The sequence below is a fragment of the Ixodes scapularis genome, unplaced genomic scaffold (assembly GCF_016920785.2).
Source record: "Ixodes scapularis isolate PalLabHiFi unplaced genomic scaffold, ASM1692078v2 PGA_scaffold11__112_contigs__length_91849675, whole genome shotgun sequence".
In the NCBI taxonomy this organism is placed as follows: Eukaryota; Metazoa; Arthropoda; class Arachnida; order Ixodida; family Ixodidae; genus Ixodes; species Ixodes scapularis.
In genome coordinates, this window is record NW_024609837.1 from 44011569 (window position 1) to 44032580 (window position 21012).

The window sequence follows — 21012 nt, forward strand, 5'->3', positions numbered from 1 at the left end:
GCACATTGACAGCCAACAAAAGAAATGGTGTTGTAGAAGCTGCATTGCTAGCTGCTTGCACTTACCATGCATCTAACAGATCTAATCGGATAGCAGAGGGATGCTAATTCTGTGACTCGACTTAAAGGCCCATCACCAACAAATTAAATTATTTTGTTCTTTTTACACCGGTTTCTAAAGCCGAGTTACATCATGCATGTCTTAAATGAAAAGAGAAGCAAAAGCATCTGAAAATTGTGTCTCTTTGTTTTAGCTACCAACTACTTAAAGTGAACATGGCATGCCTAGAACAGTGACAGTTTATCAGAACCAAACGAGACATTTATGTGGACAGGTTTTCGCTGAGAAAGTAAACGAGGAAAACATTATTGTAAGCTTAAGTTGTACCCATATCTCCGTCTTCTCAAAAAATGGAAGGGGGTGGTGCAGGGCCTATATGGGACTGGCGTTCCCTTTGCTGGCAGCTCACTCGCTCCGAGATGCTTCCTCCTTCCAAAGAGCCCAAATAACGACTTCGCCGCGGCTCGTCCTTGCACTGTCGGCCAACAACGGCTGCCCTTCCGGGCACGCCCCTCCAGAAACTCCCGACAGCAGTTGTAGTCGCCGGCACCTCGAGAAGCAGAGGGTACGGCAGCGAGTCGCTAGTGTTTCGTGATCGCTTTGCAGCCAACGAAATCGTAGCATTCGCCAATAAAAATGGCAAAGATGAAAGCAAGAAGCACAAACGTAATAAGCCGCACCCTTCTCCTCTTGAGCTGGCGGCGACCATGGCGCCGCTCGGTCAGACTGATGGCGACGTCCTTTCGGCTGCTCACTGCATGCTTGCCGGTTGCACCGAGGTGACGGCTTTCTTTTTGTAACCCCTTACGGTTTCCGGCGGATCTCTCGGGGCGACTACATACACGAGCTGACAGTTTTTTGTGCTCCCGTGTTTCAGGCGGATCCGGCAACAACACGGAAGGGATGACGCAGAGTCCCAGCTCCAACTCCCTCCACATCCACGCCCCGCACCCCGCCCTCGCGCACAGTGGGTCTACTCTCACAGACACGGCGGCCAACGCGAGCTCTCCTGACCTCCAACACAGGGTGAGTGGCGGCCGCGTGCGCCGTGCGTGATGCTCGACGAGTTGAGAAAAGCATGCCAGTCAAAGATAGTTTCCAGGCACTGTATTGAAACTAAAGCAGCAGTGCAGAAGATTGTGGCACAAAGGACTTAGGGCTTTCTTGTTTAACAATTTGTGCAGAGCTCAAATTCGTCTGCTTCTTGAGCAGGGGTTGTGACGTCGGAATGCCGAGCTCTGATTGGTTCCAAGTAGAGGGATAGTGGGCAGACCTTGATGCTAGCTACCTTGAGGTCCACACTCAAGCTAGCATAGCATCAAGGCCTACCCGTTAACCCTCCATCAGAACCAATCTGAACCCAGAGTTCTGACGTCGGTGTAACCTCTCCGCAAGAAGCAAACAAACTTGCGCTCCGCAAAGCATATCGCCATAGTTTGTAAAGAAATGACAGCGTCAAGATTCTAGTGCACTGGCTTTGATTACTGTTAGAGTTCCTGTATATGCTACCTACGGTAGCAGAGTTGCGCATTCAGCCTCGGCGCGTGGCCGTAGAGCCGGCTCTCCCGCACGAGATGGATGCTTTGCTCCTCACGTGACTAAATTTGGCGAATAGAGGCGCCGCGCGCGCCGCCTCGCTTGGAAAAAAGGAGAGGAGGAAAAGGAGGCGGAAAGCAGGGAAACATACGCCGGGGCAAGAGAAACGTCGGCGGAGCGACCGTGAAGGTGGCTTTCTTGCACGCCAATGGATGCTTTGCTCCTCACGTGATGGATCTCGGCGAATAGCGGCATGGCGGCGCGGGGAAAACAAATGCGCAACTCTGGCTCCCGTAGGGAGCCTATACAGGAACTCTAATTACTGTAGGTGGTGTTGACTTTACCGTGTGCTTGTGGTTACACGATTCGATGACGTCATGGAGTCTTCTGCTTGGCGCAACACCAACACCGCTAATGCAACCAAGAAGTCCCCATAACTGCTATGTGGCGCCTGAAAGCGGAATTTTTACCGAAGTTAATAGACACTCTCCCAATTTGCCGTGCAATGGTCGACACCTCTCTCTTCCCACACCTCTCGGGTTGCAGCTGAACCAGGCGTTCATGAAGAAAATTCCACCCGGATCTCAAGCGTCCAACATCCTCGTCGGAGAGGTGGACTTCCTAGAGCGTCCCGTCGCCGCATTCGTCCGTCTAGCAGCCGCCGTACCATTGGGGGACCTGACGGAGGTGCCCGTGCCCACCCGCTTCCTGTTCATTCTGCTCGGACCGCAAGGGAACATGGTGCGGTATCACGAAGTGGGCCGTGCCATCGCCATTCTCATGTCCGACGAGGTGGGTACCGTCCTTGCATTTGATGGGATAATTTGCCGCGAATTTACGGTGCGTTCAATCTGAATGTGACGAGACAAATGCCGTCTTTATGTTGGAGGGGTCAAATGTTGTAATTTCGTTGAGTGCATTCGCCTTCCTCATGCCTAACAAGGTGGGTACCGTCCTTGCATTTGACGGGGCTATTTGCCGTGAATTCAGTAGGTTAGATCCATTGATGTGGCGGGACTAGTGTCATTTTTATATTTGATGGGACAGATGTTGCAAATTTAGGGGCATGATACCACCATCTTTATGTCCAATGAGGTGGGTAGCATCCTTGCACCGGACGGAACAATTTGTCGTGGATTTTCGCTGATTGAACAAATGCTGTCACTTGTAGTGGGTGCTGTCCCTATATTTCATGGGACAAATTTCATAAATTTTGGGGGGATGTCATTGTCATTTTTATATCCGATGAGGTGGGCACGATCCTTGCCTTTTTTAAGGGGACAGTTAGTCGCAAATTTACAGTGGGTTTTATCTTTGGATATGACAGGACAATTGTTGTAGCTCGTAGTAGGTGCTGTTACTATATTTGATGGGACAAATGCTACAAGTTGTGCAAAATTTCATGCATTGAAGGGTAACTTACATTCTTGAAAAGTCACATTTGTCGCAATATATTTTGCACAAAACATGCATCGGTGTTTTATGTACAGCGGTGTCAGACAGACCCGCTTGTGTCTTGAAACAAAACTGATGCATAAACAGCTTTCGTTTACTCACTACTGCAGTGCTCTGCTCAAGGATGGTTAATAGGTTACTGTGCAAACAAAGACCAGGCTTTCTGTTTTTTAGACGAGTAAGGATCTGCTCCAAGTTACTCTGAAGTACTGTTGACTTGACAAAACATTGATGTTTAAATTATGTGAACATGTGCATGTGATGTGTTCACCAGTTCCTCATAATATGTCATCTACATAGGGCACCTGTAACCAAAGTGGTAGTGATTCCCCTCCATCTTTATAGGTATGAGATCAGCTGGATTTCTCGGGGTTTGAGCAGTTTGATTTGTCACCTTCCCAATGAGTTAGGGCATTTTCTTCGCCCTTGGTGCTGGCACTTTGTGTCAGTCCATTTTGTGGATGACTGTAGCACTGAATATGTAACACATCACATTTTGTTCTGGGGTGTTTTAGGTCTTCCACGACGTAGCATTCAAGGCTAAGAACCGAGACCATCTACTGGCAGGCGTGGATGAGTTCTTGGATGCCGCCACGGTGCTGCCTCCAGGGGCCTGGGACCCTTCCATCCGCATTGAGCCCCCCCAGCATGTGCCCTCTCAGGCAAGTGACTCTGGGGGTTTCTCTGCCCTATTGTTGGAGGCATTGCACCCTCAAAACCCATAAGGAAGGTCCCCAGAAACCAGTCACTATGTGCTTTCCCCCAGACCTCTGGGAATCAACAGACTCCTAGGGTGCAGTACCTGGGAACTGATTCTAGAAGCTAGTCCCAGGTGCTATGGAAAGTCCCTCAAAATTCCCAGGAACAGTGCCTAGGTACTGCCTATAGCAGTCCCTAAGTGCTTACCTTAAACCTAAGAGTAGTTCTTCTCTTAGGGACAGTACCCAAGAACTGATCTTAGAAGCAATTGAGTCCCCAGGTGATTGGGACAGTCTATAAACATTTTTAGAGACAGTGCCTAGGAATTTCTAGAAACAGTATACATAGGAACTGTCCTTAGAAACTGGTCCCCAGGCACATTTCCCAACCTTGGAGACAATCTCTAGAAATTCATAGGTGCTCTCTTAAACATAGCCCCCAGGATTAAGTTCCTAGAAACTCCTAGGGACTGTACAGTCTCCCACAAAATGAAAGGTCCATTTGCCTCGAATCCTACATATACGCCAAAATCTGCATCATTGACTCAATCTTTCATATTGTTGGATACACGAATCTTGGGACAAATGCCCAGAGACAACCCCTAGACCTTAGGGACAGTCTCTAGAGAGTTTACTGAGAGGGAGTCACTAAAGCTGCTGCCTCAAGGATGCTTGCAAGTTGCTTGGGTACCCATTATGGTCTTTGCCAGAGTCAGAGCCTTCCTTATCTGAGAAGGTATTCGACTTGAAAGGTTGCTCTAGTTGCCTTGAACAAACAGTCTTGGAGTGTGTTAGCAATTTAATTGCTGCAGTGGCTCTGAAGGATTTTGGGACGAGTAATTTTTTATAAGTATTAGGTAGAGCGAGCTGTTTAACTTTTTTAGTATGAAGATCAGTTTCTCTTGTGCCATATAGTTGTTCATCAGGAATATGGAGATGTTTATGTTTCTGATGACATAGCACTGACTGGCTGATCCGTAGAGCCCTGCATGGATCACAGTTTGATCATCCAATCCGCATCTGCAGACTTCGTATCCGCATCTAAACCACATCCGCAATGTTTTTAAGTAATTCTATCCATATCCGATCTGCATGTCCAGACTTCGTATTCGAATCCGAATCAAATCCGCAAAATTCGGAACTGCATATCCGACACTCAATCCACGCATTCATTTTACAGCATGAAATGAAGCACAAATAAACATTAAAGAGGCACTTGGATGGTCTCCTGTAAGTCGTCTGCTTATCTTTGTACAACAAACTCTTTGTGTCAGAATATGGTGAAAGTAATTTTATCGTATTCTGTTTTATCATATTTATAAAATATGCGATCATCCCTCCAGGGACGCTTCGTATCACTGGAAAGATGATCGCAGTTATGAGATTGTCTTGGGAGTTCGCGACACTGACACTTTTTCCAGAACGTGTGCTCGAAAGGAAGGACATTTTAATATTTATTTTCCTTTTTGCTTCGTAAAACCCACTTCAAAGAGGCACCTATTTTATAAACATGAAAATTAACAAATGACAGACTAATAACCTTGTGTCATTTTATTTAGGCCAAACAATAAAAAAGCGGGAGAGGAAAGGTGCTCACTCCCTGCAGCAAATTACTCACGATTATGTGGTGAGGCACGAATTCACCACTGGGAAAATATCAGAATATTCAATACTGGCACTAGCTCCTATCAGTACACGTAGCAGAGCGTTTTGGATAGACTACAGTTCACACAGAAAAAACAAAAACACTGAAAATAGACGAGGGACGGACATTCGCAGTTCTCTCAATGAGCAGCGACATTTATATGGTGCCCATCACAGTTTTAAAAACCAATTTGGTCACAGAGGAAATTAAGGGAAGGCGAAAATACTAGCAAAAGATTCTAGACAAAGATACTATAGTCCGTTGCAACCTAAGAACGAACGGCGAGGGTAAGACGGGCCGGGGAGGAGGAAGCAGACGGAACGCTAAAGAGAGAAGGAGGTTTCCCCCTCTCTTCTCCAGCGTTCCGTCTGCTTCCTCTTCCCCGGCCCGTCTTACCCTCGCCCTTCGTTCTTAGGTTGCAACGGACTATAGAAAAAGATAAAAATAAAGATAAAGAACTGTGAGTGTCTGTCCCTCGTCTATTTTCACTGTTTTTGTTCTTTCTGTGTGAACTGTACCTCCTATCGGTTTCAGTTTGAAACACGAATCCTCAACTGCATGCTCGGAGCCATATACTTAAAAACAACTCGGTGCCAACTGTCGAGAAGAAAAGAATGCACGCACACGCAATGTTTAATTTGTCGAGGTTTTTGTTAGAAGAAACAGAATATTGTCAGTATGGACGAATTCAGACTGGTTCGCCTCTCTTAAATTAACACCCGCTAATGAGAAGTCTCTCTCTGTTGATGCACTTGATGTAGGGATGGCATGCACAAACTACGCTACAAGAATGAGGTGTAAAACTCATGCTGGCACATACTCCACCAGTCCAGAGTATCGAATGCAGTCTCCTCAATCTATTTGTAGGCGAAGAAGCGACTTGCAGGCTTCTACTTTCTTGTGGCTTATACTTTTCGGACTTCCTTTGCCCAAAGAATGTTTTCTGCCCTCTCCCTGCCAAGCAAGAACACGCTTTCCTGGGACGACTGATGGTCCTGCATTCTTTACTTCTTCTAGGGACACCATTTTCGGTTAGATAAAACATTCTAAAGCGATCGTCGGTGAGAATCAAATCTTTCTTGACGTAAAGAACAATTTTCTCTACAATTGGTAGCTTCCGCAATACATTCGATGATGCACTTCATATAGTATCACTCACTTGTTCACTCTACACTGTGCGGTTGCACAGGTTTATGCGCCGCCTAGGCAAACATCGAGATCCAGATCCACGGATATTCGCAACCAATCCACATCCGATCCGCAGTCCACCAAATCTGATTCATTTTTATCCACGTGCACCAGTTTACTGCGGGTATCCATGGATGATCCGCGGGTAATCCGCGGATTTGCAGGGCTCTACTGATCCGTGGACTCCAAGGCTTGTGCTTGAAGGATTGACGTTAAATTCTTGGTTAAAACTTGACTACACTAATTAAGTTATTAGTAAAAGTTAAAAGTTAGTATAACTTTTAATTATTTTCCCAAATGAGTTTATTCGGTTTTAAAAATTAATGCCTACCAATAAAATAGTAAAATAATTCAGTTTCAGAACATGCATTTCAATAGTTTAACAGTCATGACGAACCCATTATTGAAATTTAATAGAGTGGCTGTATGTCGCAGACGTTAAGCTATGCCTAAATGGTTATCTCTGCAATCTGTTTTCCTGTCACATCAAACTGTATATTTAGTTCACAAGCACTCACCTTATCAAGCGTAATTCCACCTCCGCCAGAGATGGCTTGTTTTACCCCCTGCAGTTCATTGTCAAAACAAAAACCTCTTGTTTCTAGGATGTCTTTGGTCAGGCATGTGACTCCTTAATAATATTTGACACTTTCACATCTCGTTAATATTAACTCCGTTAATATGGATACCTTGTTATATAGACAAAAGTTTCCGGGGATGAACGGGGTAAATATACATACATTTTGTCTCATTATTTGGACAACTTTTGGGAACAGAGGGTCACATTTTTACCGAGTTTTTTTTGTCAGCTTTCAAACATCCTGATGGATGCTCTCAGAAAATTTAATTTCTATAACTGAAGTTCTTTTTCTACCAGAATAAATTATTTTCGACATGCCAGCCCCATCTAAAATGCAGCTTTCTGAACTTTCAAATGCGTTAATCACAGTTTCACTTCTTGGTGTCAAATCTTGGTTCGGGAAGACTGTCATTTGATAATGAATTGATGTGTGAATCCAGTTTTTTTTAAAGAAATTTTGTAAGGAATACAGCTGTGAGCTTAGTTGCTGCATTTTTAAGGTCTTTTATTATGAACAGCTGCAGCATCTTCAACCTAATGCACGCAAGAAAATGAAAGATTTCTTTCACATTCTTATTTTCTATTAAAAATGAAATAATTTCTGTCATTTCTTTCCATAGCCACATCCCATTGGTGTCATACTGTATGTTTCACCAAAAGAATTGTCCATTACCATTATCTTTTTAAATGATAGTTTTCCTCGGGGGGTGCAATGTTTATTTGATGTACTTTTGCACAACTCTTTGAAGGATAAACTTGCAAACTTAAGACTTTGCATGTCACCCTCTTTCCTAGCTATGAATATGCCCCGCAAATTTCGTCCAAATAAGACTTAACGGTTAAAGAGATCGCCTTCACGAGTAATGTCCTCCCTTGACAAGACATTACCGTAGCTGTCATTCTCAGTGAATTAATTTCTTCGATCAATGTGAACCATTAATTGCGCAGGAGGGCCGTAAGAAGCAGGAACCCTCCAAGGAACCCCTCTTCTCCCCAGAGGAGGAGGAGGAAAAAGAGAGGGAGCAGAGCGGTCTCAAGAGGAGTGGCAAGTGAGTGCGCCCTTTTTCTCTTTCCTTTTTTCCCCCATCCCCCATCCCCTTGACGCATCGTGAATTAGCGGATCGAGTGTTCTACTAGCAACGTGCATGCTAGCTACCATTTCAGCAAGTTCGAGGGAAATTTGTGAGCCTGATTTCTCTTTTTGGCTGGGCCCGACTGTGCGTCGCAGCTCGACGTACAGGGATTGGGGTACGCCTCCGGAGACCGGTTTGCCTGATCATGACCAGCGCGATCGGCTTGGTTGCAACTGTTTGTAACCGCTTACGAGATCGGAATACCGGTGCGTTTATCCAGTAGCCCCTCAACAATTCCGACCTGCGTAAAACTGGGCTGCAGGTGTTGTGGTGTCTATGAGATTGAATTTATGCGCTATCTATGAAAAACGGTTGCTTACAGCTAGAAATCTGTGTTTTCAGAGTTTTATTTTTCGTGTAATTCTGAGGGTGTTTCTCGGCACTTGTAGCATCAATGCATCCGATGGACGAAGCACGTCCGGGGCTGGGCAATTTCTCGACCCCAGCTTCACTAGTTGTGCGCGCCGCTCAGTTTCACGGTTGATCACTTCCGCAACCACGCAAGTGCAACCATCACGAGAGCAGCTTGGCTTTGCTTGGCTTGGCTTTGCTTGGCTTGTCCTGGCCGCTTGGCGGAAAAAGGAAATTGGCGGGCTTGGTGGCTAGCCGGCTAGCTTAGTTGGACGCTGTTTGAGACTCACGGAGCCGAAAATGAAAAGTGTTCATTACGCGAGAAAAAAAGAAAAATTCAAATATTGATGGTTGTTGTGGAGGGTGCATTCACTATGCGAGTAAATACTGTATTTTGCCGTCGTGACTTCGAAATTTTGAGTTTTTCAGATGAATTCGAATAGACCGATCTCACCAAGCTTTTGGCGCATGCGTGAAGCAGCCATAACTTTAGTTCAGAGGGGGCAGGCGGAAATGCACAAGACAGCTCGTGTCGTTCTGTGCCCTACACACGCAGGGCTCCAGCGAGGTTGTCGCATGCGCAGAAAGACTAAAGTTCCCTGGATGCATTGTGGCGGCGGTGGCGTAGTCAAACTTGCTGGTGAGATCGGTCTATCGACTAGAATTTTACTAGCGAGCGTTTTGGGGATTTTTCCGGATTTATCGGGAAACGTGGAACCCTGCTTATAATGTTGTTGAAATAATTTCGAGCACAAGGTAAAAGACTGACGGGTAAAATATGTGCAGACTGGAAGTTTTCGACTGGGCTACCTGATGGGTGCCGCCACTATGTTTTGGTGGTGGTCACGAGAGGTTCCAATGCAGTGGATCGCACTTGCACGTACAGATATGAACTGGCCTCCATTGGCACATTTACAACACCCTTGTTTCGCGTGCTTAATTATTTCCTGGTGACGCCACTTTTGTGGCTCCGCATCATGCCGCCGCGACAACGGGCGGTTCTTCTTGGAATTTTTCTCCAAAAACTTTTGGGGACCCCTGCCCAAATGTGCTTTGCGTCGTACTAACACCTACTTGTGCCAGAAATGTTAGAAGATGCAATAATTTGTATTGCTGCTTTACGCAGCGTCATGATTCTCTATAAAAGAAAAAACATTTTTCTCGGTCCCACAGAGGAGGTTGGTATACAGAGAATATCTGTTTCTGGGGCATTCTTTGGATTATGAGCTTGAGTTGTTGGGGCATGACTAGGACAGGGCCTGCTTGATCTTTGAAGACGAAAAGACGTAAAAAACAGATAGAAGGAAGAGACAGAGATGGAAATAGTGCTGAACTACGAACTGAGGATTTAATGAATATTTCTTTTGAACATTGACTGTCTTCTCATCCTGAGAGCCCCATACAATCCAAGGATGAAATTAAATCATATTAAATGAAATGAGAACCACATACCTTCCATATGCTGTAGTCGGTTACAAGTCAAGACTGTAGGAGAAGCTCCTCCCACAAGCGTGATGCACCCGTTTCAAATCCTTCCACAGTCGAAGGAAGAGTTCACTGGAAACACTCCTTGTTCCTCTTCAATGGATAGATATTGAGTACAGAGTGATGCCAACTTGTCTTCGATCCCACTTTTTAAGAAAGTGACCTTTGTATTCATTGGAGGGGGAATCGAGCCCCTGAAAGCAGCCTTTGTATCCATCGGAGGGGGAACCTAATCCTCGAAAGTGGTATTTCTCTCCATTGGAGGGGGAAAACTCTAATCTCCCTTTTGTGGCTTCCACAATGCTGAGTAAAAGTCGAAAGATAAAGCAAATATGTACAGGAAGACAAGACCTCGTCGCGCGTTGGCCGCGACGTCACGGAATGGATGGGACACTATTGGATGCGGAGGTAGCGGAGGTATGATTCCCTTTGAGGGGCATTTGCCGCTACCTTCTTGACCTGTAACTTACTATAGAGTGTGATTTTTTTAATCTGCAGTTGTATGTGAAATGTATGTGGCTCTCATTTAATTTTATTTAATTTCATTTCATCCTTGGATTGTATGGAGCTCTAAGGATGAGAAGAAAAGAAGAAGCAGATTGTCAAGGTTCAAGAAGAGGAAGAAGCATTAAATCCATAGCTGGTAGTCCAGCAGTATCTCAATCTCTTTCTCCTTTTTCTCTGTTTTTTTAATGGTTTCCTTTTTTGTCTCCCAAGTTTCAGTCGGCCCTACCCTAGTCATTCTTTGTGGCTTGTGGCGGCCTTTGCGGTTATTTTTACAGCGAAGCTGTTACGGGCTAGGGTCTGAATAAAAATGCATCCTCACATGTCAACAGAAAACTCTCCATCGGTCGTGGCAAGTATGAATAAATAAAAATAAAAAGAGGGGGAAACCAGCTCCCCATTGGTTGTGGAAAGTATGAATAAATAAAAATAAAAAGAGGGGGCAACGAGCGTGAGTCAGCCTTCCTTGGCATTATTGGATAGTGAGGTCCTGATCCCTTGTTATCATCTCTAGGCATCGCCCTCGAGGTCGTCCTAGAAGTCGCCCTTGAGGTCGTCCTCGAGGTCGTCCTAGAAGTCGCCCTTGAGGTCGTCTTCCAGGTCATCCTAGAAGTCGCCCTTGAGGTCGTCCTAGAAGTCGTCCCAGACGTCGTCCACTAGGCATCACACTTGAGGGTCACATGAAGTGGGTTGGCTCTTCATGTGAACCTCAAGTTCTTTCTTGTTCTTTGTTCTTTCTTCTCAAATAATTGCCGTTTCCTCCATTACGTGTTCTTTTTCTACGGACCGTCCTTTGAAATATGTGTTGCACGTTTCGTAACGGTTTCTGTGGCGTTTCGTCACGCTTTCCCCAAATATCTCCAACCCTCCGTGCTAAAAAAACAAACAAAACATTACGGTGTTTTTTATGTTATTTTTAAGACGACTTGAAGGCCCAAGCACCGATGCATTAGAGACAGACGCATAATTTACTTTGTTTGATTCCTCTTAATTCGCTTTGTTATCCTCCTTAATTTCATTGCCTCCAATTCGCCTAAGTGGTCACGTAAATGTTTTGGTGCCTTTCATGTCGCCGACGTGTTTTCGCTCAAGGACTTTGAAGGTCGACTGAACGATGAGACATACAGTCAAATCTCATTAATTCAAACCCCCTTAATTCAAACTGACGTGCAGGTCCCATTTTATGTTTCTCTATTGGAGGAAACTCCTGGTAATTCAAACTTTGCTTTATTCAAACAAAATTCCGGTCCCCCTCGAGCACAAATTACCGAGATTCGACTGTATAAGGCTTAATAACAACTATACAGGGTATTCCACGTAACTTGAGCCAAGGTTTAAAAATATTTTGGTGCATTCTAAGAAGACGAAACCAGATATAAGCATGTTCATTGTTTAGAGCAAGTCAAGCTATTTTTTGTACTTTGCCCAATAATTAAGATTAATGAATGAACTTTAGAAATATTCAATTTAGAGCAAAAATTTCAATGACAAAGTTGTAGAGCTTCCTTAGAAACATCCAATTCAGTGGGTTTTATTAAAAAACCTCAAACACTGTTAGTTCTTCAGGGCTTCGAAAAGAGCTAACAAATTATGAAAAAAAACGCAAAAAAAACATCTTCTATTCAGCATGCGAGCCTAGTTTATTCAAGCCGCGGCTAAGAGCGCTGCAATACAAAGCTCTCAAGCACTAAGTGTATGTTTCTGAGGACGCTCTACAACTTTGTCATTGAAACTTTTGCCCCGAATTAAATATTTCAAAATTCCATTAATTGATTTTAATTAATTAGTTAATTGGGCAAAGTACGAAATCTAGCCTGACTTGCTCTAAACAATGAACATGCTTATTTTTTTGGTTTCGTCTTTCTAAAATGCACCAAAATATTTTTAAACCTTTGCTCAAGTTACGTTGAATACCCTATAAACAAGTTTCTCGATTGCGCGCGATTCTCGGCCGGAACGTTTCTCACCTGTGTGCGCTTCTCGGTCGCAGGCTTTTTGGCGGGCTGATCAATGACATCAAGCGCAAGGCCCCCTGGTACTGGAGTGACTTCAAGGATGCCTTTGCACTCCAGTCGATCGCATCGGTGTTCTTCCTCTACTTCGCCTGCCTCACACCCATCATCACCTTCGGAGGCCTCCTTGGCTCCGCGACGGAACAGAGAATTGTGAGCGCTGATCCTCGCGCAACAATTTTCTCTCCTTCACCGTCGTGCGATTTTCACGTCACGTGATGCCACGGGGTCATGTGGCCTGATCAAGTTGTGTGACCTCGCAGATGCAGATAGCATGTGCCCTCCTCGTTCGTGGCACATTCCATATGCATCTCCAAGTTTCCAGTTAGGATCAAGACTTTTGTCGTTGTTTTTCCAAAAGATGTACCGTTTAAAGAGAAACAGGATGTCTATACTTGTGTCTTTATTTAAGCAGAGTCAGAAGCTCTGATTTTCTTATATGTTTTCAGACTTTCGTGTGTTTCGAGAGTTTCCTGCTCTACTTTGTTGTTTGTACTTTGGGCATTTTGATGTTTGTTATGAAACGTGAATCAATGTGTGCCAATTATTTCGAGCTATCAATGGAAAAAAGTTGTCGCCGAAAATTCTACTTGCGGTTCGACGCTTATTTATTTACTTTTTTGGGCTTGCTGTTTGATACGTAGGCACTGCAGAGATTGGTAGAGAGCAAGAACTTTTTCTGAGGATGTGCAATCGTAAAAATCGGAATACCAAGTGAAAATATGTACAATTCATACAATCTGTGCTGCTGCTGCATGTACAATTTTTTTTTTATGCAGTGCTATTTATTTATTTAGGCAATTTATTGTTAATTTGTCTCATGTGAGATGGATACTTGCAAATTTCGATTTGATCATAGTGATAAAATAAGTGCCAGTTTATAATATCAAACCCTGTCAGAAATAAAACCAAAGGCAAGAAACTCTTTTTATGGTTTTTATTTATTCATGCATTTTAACTCTCAGCTTTCAGGAATTTCATAAGCAGTGATGGTGTCCCTTGGCACTCGAATAACATAGACCGCAGATAAGAATATTTGCATGTGTATAAATTATACATTAAAACGGCAAAAAAATGCTTTAAACAGCCCGATTAAGTATAGAGGGTGTGGGTGAGAAATTGAAAAAAAAAGGGAACTTTCATTAGTGTATTTATAGTCCTGGGGCAAAGTGGGGGCCACTTCAAAAGGAGAAGTGAAATTAGTTAATTAGTTCACTGATAACCTAAAGCATCTTAGCTCTATAAATTTTATTTGTGGGGCATAATGTAGTATGGAGCATGGACGCTCGAATACATTATTTTCTAGCTGCGACTTAAAACTTTGATTGAAGAATTTGTAGTGGGCGCTAAGGGGCGACAAATGTCAACCTTTTACACAGCTTCGAACCAAAATCAAGCGGGCAAAGAGTGCCCGTGACGTGGATAATAAACAAAATGAATAAAACGAAAGAATCATTATGTCTCATTGTGGACTGAGGCTCTTTGCCTTCCTCCTCCTGCGCATGCAGGCGGCCATGGAGAGCCTCATGTCGGGCGCAGTATGCGGCATCCTGTATGGGCTGTTTAGCGGACAGCCTCTCACCATCCTGGGCAGTACTGGTCCCGTGCTGGTTTTTGAGACCATCCTCTACGATTTCTGCAAGTCAGTGCAACGCCCTTTTGCCTCGCAACTTTTCTCATGTGGTGGTGGTTTTGACACACACTTGCGTTTGCTTAGGACCCAGTTCTTGCCATCTGCTACGACGAGGGAACGCACTTCACTAGGGTGGAGGTTTTGCGGTACTTGCAAGATGAAATGGAAGTACTATCTATGAGGAGTGATCGTTTATGACACTGTAAATTTTTTCAAGCCGAGAAAGAGAAAATATATTGCAAGGGTGCAGGCGAGCTGATGAATATTAACCATGTTGGATTAACCTGAGACTGGGGTAGAGGGGAAACATCGAAACGTAGAAGAGACAGAAAATAGACAGGACGACATTTCAAACTCGGCTAACTCGTTTGTTTAGTCCACCTCCTCATATAGTCTCAATCTCAAGGTCATCTCCACCAACACAAAAGGACGAAATCTATACAGTTCAAGCACCAGAATCTCCATCATACGTGCTTCTTGATCTTTCTTCTCTACCCCAGTCTCAGGTTCATCCAACATGGGTAAAGAGAGAATGATGCGCGAAAAGAAATCGGCGCTCCACTACGTTTGACTTTGCTTTTTTCAGTTTATACATACAATGTAGTGCTGTATCACTATATTGCAAGAAAAAGAGAGACTTCCAGCCTTTGCTGAATAAGCTTTTCAGGTTGGCCTTTGGCAGTTCGAACTCTTGGTTCCCGAGCTTTTCTTTCTTGACAGCCATGTGAAAGTGAAGTTTACTGGACTTGTTTAGAGCACCCCACTCTGTACAACCTGCAAAAATGCAGACTTTTTTTCCAACCATGGTCATCACGGATGTGATGAAATAAAACTGATTAGGGATGGGCGAATATTCGGTTATTACGAATAGCCAATCGAATTCTGTTCTATTCGGCATTCACTTCAAATTGAATTTAAGTATTCGGCAATATCGAATTATTTGACAATATAGAATTATTCAACCTTTTTAAATACAGTCAAACGCCACTATATCGAACCCGTTTACATCGATTCATTCCTTATATCGAACAAGTTTTGTGCACAGTAATGTTACAGTGATAATAGATAGCAAAAACTATGGTTGCATCTAACAAAAATAGCAGCCGCTACCGATATATCGAACTGCCAAGAGCGCCGTTTTGTTCTGCAAGCTGGTTTTCCCCCAACGCCTGCGGCCGCATTGGGGGAAAGCCAGCTTGCAAAAGCTTGCAAAGCACGCTGGCTTTGTTCTTTTTTTTTTTTTGATTGTTTGGGAGAAAAGAAAAAATATCTTTTGCGGAGAAAGGGTGCTCCGTGCTCCCTCTCCCAGCTTGGCCCGCAAAAGAGAATATTATTTTTTCTTCCAAATTGACGCGGCCGCCCAGAGAAGAAAAAAAGCCAGCTTGCTTTGTTAGTTGGCTTCCCCCAAGGCGGCCACCTGTTTTAGGGGAAAGCCAACTTGCAGAGCAAAACGGCGCTCTGCAGGAGAGGGTGCTTCCGTTAGACGTGCTCCGTGCTCTCGGCATAGTTCGGTGCTAATGCGCGAGTATAAAAGGCAGCGGCCTCAGCATTTTGGAGTCCGTCAATAGTATAGAAAAATATTGTTATCACGGATGCAATGAAGAAAGAGCAGCAGAAGATGCAAGACTACTTCATTGTGTAATATTTCAGCAGAAAGTGGATTTTTGAGAGTCAAATTGATTAAAAATTTTTTTATCAAATTACCCGCTATATTGAACTGGTAGTTGTTTTTTTGCGAGTTCGATATAACGGGTTTCACTTACTCTGGCTTGGATTTACGGCCAGGTGGCGCAAGCTTCTGTCCGTTTCGACCATTTCGTGCTACCGGACTCGATACACTTGAAATTAACAATTACAGTATATCTAATACCAAATCAGGGCAAATATAAAACTATAGTTTAAACATATCTTGTGGTATATTTTGCTTGTACTATTCAAACTATTTGATTCGAAATTATTCAACCAAAATCACTATTTGCTTCGAATTCGATTCGGACCCAATATTCTCTATTCGCCCATGCCTAATTAACTGATTGATCGATTGATTGATTGTTGCAGGGACCACGACCTGGATTACCTGTCACTGCGGTTGTGGATTGGACTGTGGACAGCACTCATCTTGCTAGTGCTCGTTGCGTTCGACGCCAGCGCTCTCGTCTGCTACATCACTCGGTTCACAGAGGAAAACTTTGCCACCCTCATTTCACTGATCTTCATCTACAAGGCCATTGAAAACGTGAGCCTTTAAACCCAGATCCGAACCATGCTTTATGTTTAGTAGATGTCTTCTCTTTGAATTAAACTTAGAGCAGTGAACATTCCGACAAAAGTTCATCTGATTCAATTCCGTGTCAGCAAAAGTTCAGAAGGAAGGAGATACTGAAGACAACAAAGACATACCTGTCAAGTCTTCCGTATTTCCCGGGAGACTTCCAAATTTCGACCCGTTTGTACGGTTCTACGATTGACAGAAAAATCTCCCAGAAAATGCAAATTACCCCCCTCCCCATCCCCTCCCGCACTTAAACAAGGAGTTTTTGTCGTTGCAACAGACCGCTGCAATGATAGCGAAGCCCAGCTGTATCTCGCTAGCATGAGCAGTGTGATATAAATGTAATGAAGTTGTCTGATGTAAATTTGTTGTCAATATTTTATTTTAAAGCACCGGTGCCCCCCCTCTCCTCCCCCCCTTTGCTTAGAAATGCTCTTGGATTTGGTTTCTCCGAACTTGGCAGGTATGCAAATAGGTATTTTCACGTGTTTAGTTGTTTTCACCTTTTCCCAACTCACCACATTTCGTGAACGTCCTCGATAAAACGTCGACCGCATCAATGCTTAAATTTACGAGCAGTGCCGCATGCTACAAAAACAGTGAGAGACGCAGTTTGTTGTGCATGTTGCGAGTTACGGTGCCACGTAACATCAGAATGTCACGCAACACATCATAACACCCCGACGGAATTAACGGGCTTTACGTAGTATGTAATGCTAGATTCTGGTGGTCGAGCACAATGCTTTTTCTGTAGAAAATGACTGATAAAAGACATTTTACGTCAACAGTCGGAACAATACGAAAAACGCACACGAAGCTAGTTTGACGAGAGCTGTCCGTTGCGTCTTGTTGCCGGGAATTTCCGTCGACAGGTCCTCAAGATCGGGCACAAGTATCCGATCAACCTAGACGTGGACCTACGGGTGGACTGCTACTGCGAGCCCCCCAACATCACGGAGGCACTGGTCAACTCAACGGTGAACTGGACCACCCTGAGCAAGCATGGCTGCAAGGAGGCTGGCGGCCTGCTGCGTGGCGTCGGCTGCAACTTTGTGCCGGATGTGTTCCTCTTCTCGGTGCTGCTCTTCATAGCCACATTCACATTCGCCGTCTTCCTCAAGGACTTCAAAACCACCAGCTACTTCCCCACCTCGGTGAGCAGACACGTCGTGGAGACTGGCTAAAGCCGTGTTGCATAGCATAATATACTTTACGTAGTGCGTTGTTGTTATTCTTGTTAGTACTTTGTTTTAATATGCATTTGTATCAATCATATTTTATATTGTTTATCATTTATTGTATTTTCATCCCGTTTAGCCATTTATACATTTATTTTTTAGGCTTTGCAGATTTGTTAAAAAAAAAGTAGTGAAAGCTGCACTAATGTGGCATGTGCAGTCGAGTTATACAACCAGGAGGATATAATAAAGGGGGCTAATCATCGCATCTAGCTGCATAATTAACTCAAATTTGTTAATCAACTTTTTAAATATTGGGAAAGAAAAAATATAGTATTCCAATTAAAAATTTGCTGAGCATCAGTCGAGAATTACTAAATCAGTTTATTTTAGAAACGTTCAGAGCACGTGTAAATTGCGGCAGTGCGGTAAAGTTATCACATGTGCAACAGACGAAATACTGGCTGCGTGAAAAGGCGGAAGCTAAAAGACGAAAAAACCGCACAAGTCATTTTCACTTTGCCACCCTTGCGCCCGTTGCATGAGTACTAGTTAACTTTAGCTTACCACCGCGCTGCTCTCACGCACTTCAAATCTTTCTCAGGTTTACTGATTTAGTGTTTTTAATGACTCTAAGCAAGTTTTAAATTGGAACATATGTTTATCTTCACTAATTAACAGGTTTTTTTAGCAAATTTTAGTTAATTAACTGGCTTATCATAATGATTAGCCTTCTATATTATGTCCCCCTGGCCATATAACACACCTACACGGACTGTATTAGTGTAGTTTTCAGGACTTTTTTTAAAAACAGTCTGTAAAACCTAAAAAAGGCTCGAGGAACACCTAAGCACTTCTTATGAGTTGTGAATGCGAAAGCATGCACGCCGCTCTTCGCTCCCTTCTTTAATCTGCGGCATACAACGCGCTGACCTTGGGCACGGTACGGTGGAGCCGCTGCCTCGCGGACACGCAGCGTCATCGGGTGAGCGATCGTTCAAACTGTCGTGTGCCTTGTGGCGCGAGGAAGGAACAGACAGCAGCGTACTTTCCCAGCAGAACGAACCCCTTGGTTTATTCCATGCGCCGTATATATTGCCACCCGCCATACAACCGATAAGAGGCGAGCGACTGCGGTGATCAGTGATAAAACAACAGTGTGATAACACAGTCAAGATAACACCACACAAACTGACGCGCAGCGGCCAATGGGACCGAAGTGTTAAAGGTGCCGTTGGCTAGCTTTGCGCGTAGTTTCATTAAGGTGCCATTTTGCATGGTTTCAAAGCTGATGACGTCGACTCGCTCCACGAGACAGTTAATGCTTTCGCATTAATAATTGGCTGCATGTTTAATCATTTTGCCAAAGGCATTTAAATGTGGTAGCTTTATAAGGTGGGTAGGTTTCTTAGTTTGGGTGGTGTTTAGGGCACGATGACCCTTAGTCTTTCAGTGCCTCGGGTGGGTGGTGCTCTTAGTTGAGGTGGTGCCTAGGCCAGGGTTTTGTATGGAAACAGATTATGTCACACCATCGTCTCTTTTGTGACTCTGCGCGTGCTTCCCTTGAGCACCACGCGGGCACAATGCCTTTGTGCTGTATTTTCTGGGTCACCAAGAGAGGGTATGCTCAGCGTGTGGAAGCAGCACGCTCGGCTTCCACACCGGTGACTGTGGTTCGATCCCTGTCACTGGTTGCTGTTTTTTTCTAGATCGTTTAGCAGTTACAGACTGACTGACCCATGCATTTCTTGCTTATGCGGCTCCTGAAGCTGGTTGGTCCTATAAATGTACCGCTTTAAAACACCCTGTATAATGTTGTATAAGTGGTGCATTGTTGTTATTATTGTTGATATTTTTGTTTTAATGCAAGCTTAAACCAGTCATACATCATGTTGTTTATTTCCTTTGCATCTAGTCATTTAAATATCAGCGAGTGTCTTGAATTCAGTGTTGTTACACAGCAAAGAAACTGACGTCATGTGACCTGCATAAAAATTCAGTTTCAGCGCTAAATTTAGCGGGGGAATTGAAATCATGTGTCCTGAACACGAGTACAGTTTCCACACTAAATTTGCCTTACTAATTGAAGCGATCGCTCCTTAAATATTGCGCTCCATCCGTTACAAGATTGTTGGGATTAAAGGTCACTGCCAATTTTAGCTCTGAAGTATCACATCCTTTCCTCGCACAGGTGAGGGCGTTGGTGAGCGACTTCTCGGTGGTGATTGCCATTGGCCTCATGACCTTGACAGACATGCTGCTGGGCCTGGAGACACCCAAATTGGAAGTGCCCCAAAAGTTTGAGGTGAGTGGACGGAGGAGGCACGTGTTTGGAATGTGCAGTCGCCGCGCGTGTATGTGCTTGACAGAATTTAATTACGGGATTGTTGACGTAACTACTGCGTAGACCAAATGAATTAAGCCCACTTTAAAAAAGTTGCAGAGTTCTGCTTAGTATGATCTCGTGACATGCCACCAAGATGTGACTACGTGGTACATTTGCTTTTTGGAAATGTTAGTGGTAAACCTCCTCTCAGTCGTGGGTGACAACCAAAAGTTTAATTTTTCTGAACAAGCCTGTTTTACATTAGGGTGGAACTATGAAATGTGCATCATTCATGCATTTTATCTGATTATACAAGAAGTGGGAGCAAAGCTAGAAATTTTTCCTGCACTCTGTAGCATTTTCGTTTGTTTCACACACTGCTTCCATTATAATTTCCTCTGACAACTGTGTCCAAAGTATCAACAATGTCACACTCACAACAAAGAAACTACTTTTTGTCCGTTAAGCCAACAGAGCAGTTTCCCACTTTTTCCTTTATTTCCCGAGGACACCTCTATCTTTTGCATTATATTAAATATCAAATGACCCAATAACATTAACAGTCTTTTTTTTTTTTTTTTTTTTTTTTTCTTCGCACGAGGAAAGTTAAACTCTGTAGATAAATTTAGACGCTTATATCAGCCTTTAAGGGGCACTGAAGTCATTTCTTCAAAAGGTCCTTTTTCATCTTATATTGTTTAAAAGGTGTTAGTTCCTGCAGGGCGAGAGAAAAACATGTGGACTCTTTTTTTTCGCGGACTACACTGTGTAGACCAATGAAAGCCCTACAATACGCGCAGATTCCAAATTATTTTATTTTAACTTGTTTTGAAGAGAGTCTGATGGGTACACATTCAGATAAGACTCCTCTTTTTCACGATGGGCGAAGCCATCGCCTGCAACTCACCGACAAGCGCCCTTCGTCGACCACTTCACTCGGAAAGAAATTCTTCCCA

General features: G+C 43.9%; 1 protein-coding gene across 10 annotated transcripts in view; it reads left to right on the forward strand.

The window, feature by feature from the left end:
- The window catches only part of LOC8023735 (electroneutral sodium bicarbonate exchanger 1), a 228045-nt gene that overhangs the window by 174721 nt on the left and 32312 nt on the right, over nt 1–21012 (forward strand). For all 10 annotated transcript variants that reach the window (XM_042288895.1, XM_042288896.1, XM_042288894.1 and 7 more), the window contains 9 exons: nt 938–1086; nt 2143–2388; nt 3567–3713; nt 8111–8211; nt 12626–12800; nt 14156–14289; nt 16339–16516; nt 17425–17706; nt 19922–20035. In XM_042288895.1, coding sequence (XP_042144829.1) covers nt 938–1086; nt 2143–2388; nt 3567–3713; nt 8111–8211; nt 12626–12800; nt 14156–14289; nt 16339–16516; nt 17425–17706; nt 19922–20035 — 1526 coding nt within the window. The remainder of the gene's footprint in view (nt 1–937; nt 1087–2142; nt 2389–3566; nt 3714–8110; nt 8212–12625; nt 12801–14155; nt 14290–16338; nt 16517–17424; nt 17707–19921; nt 20036–21012) is intronic.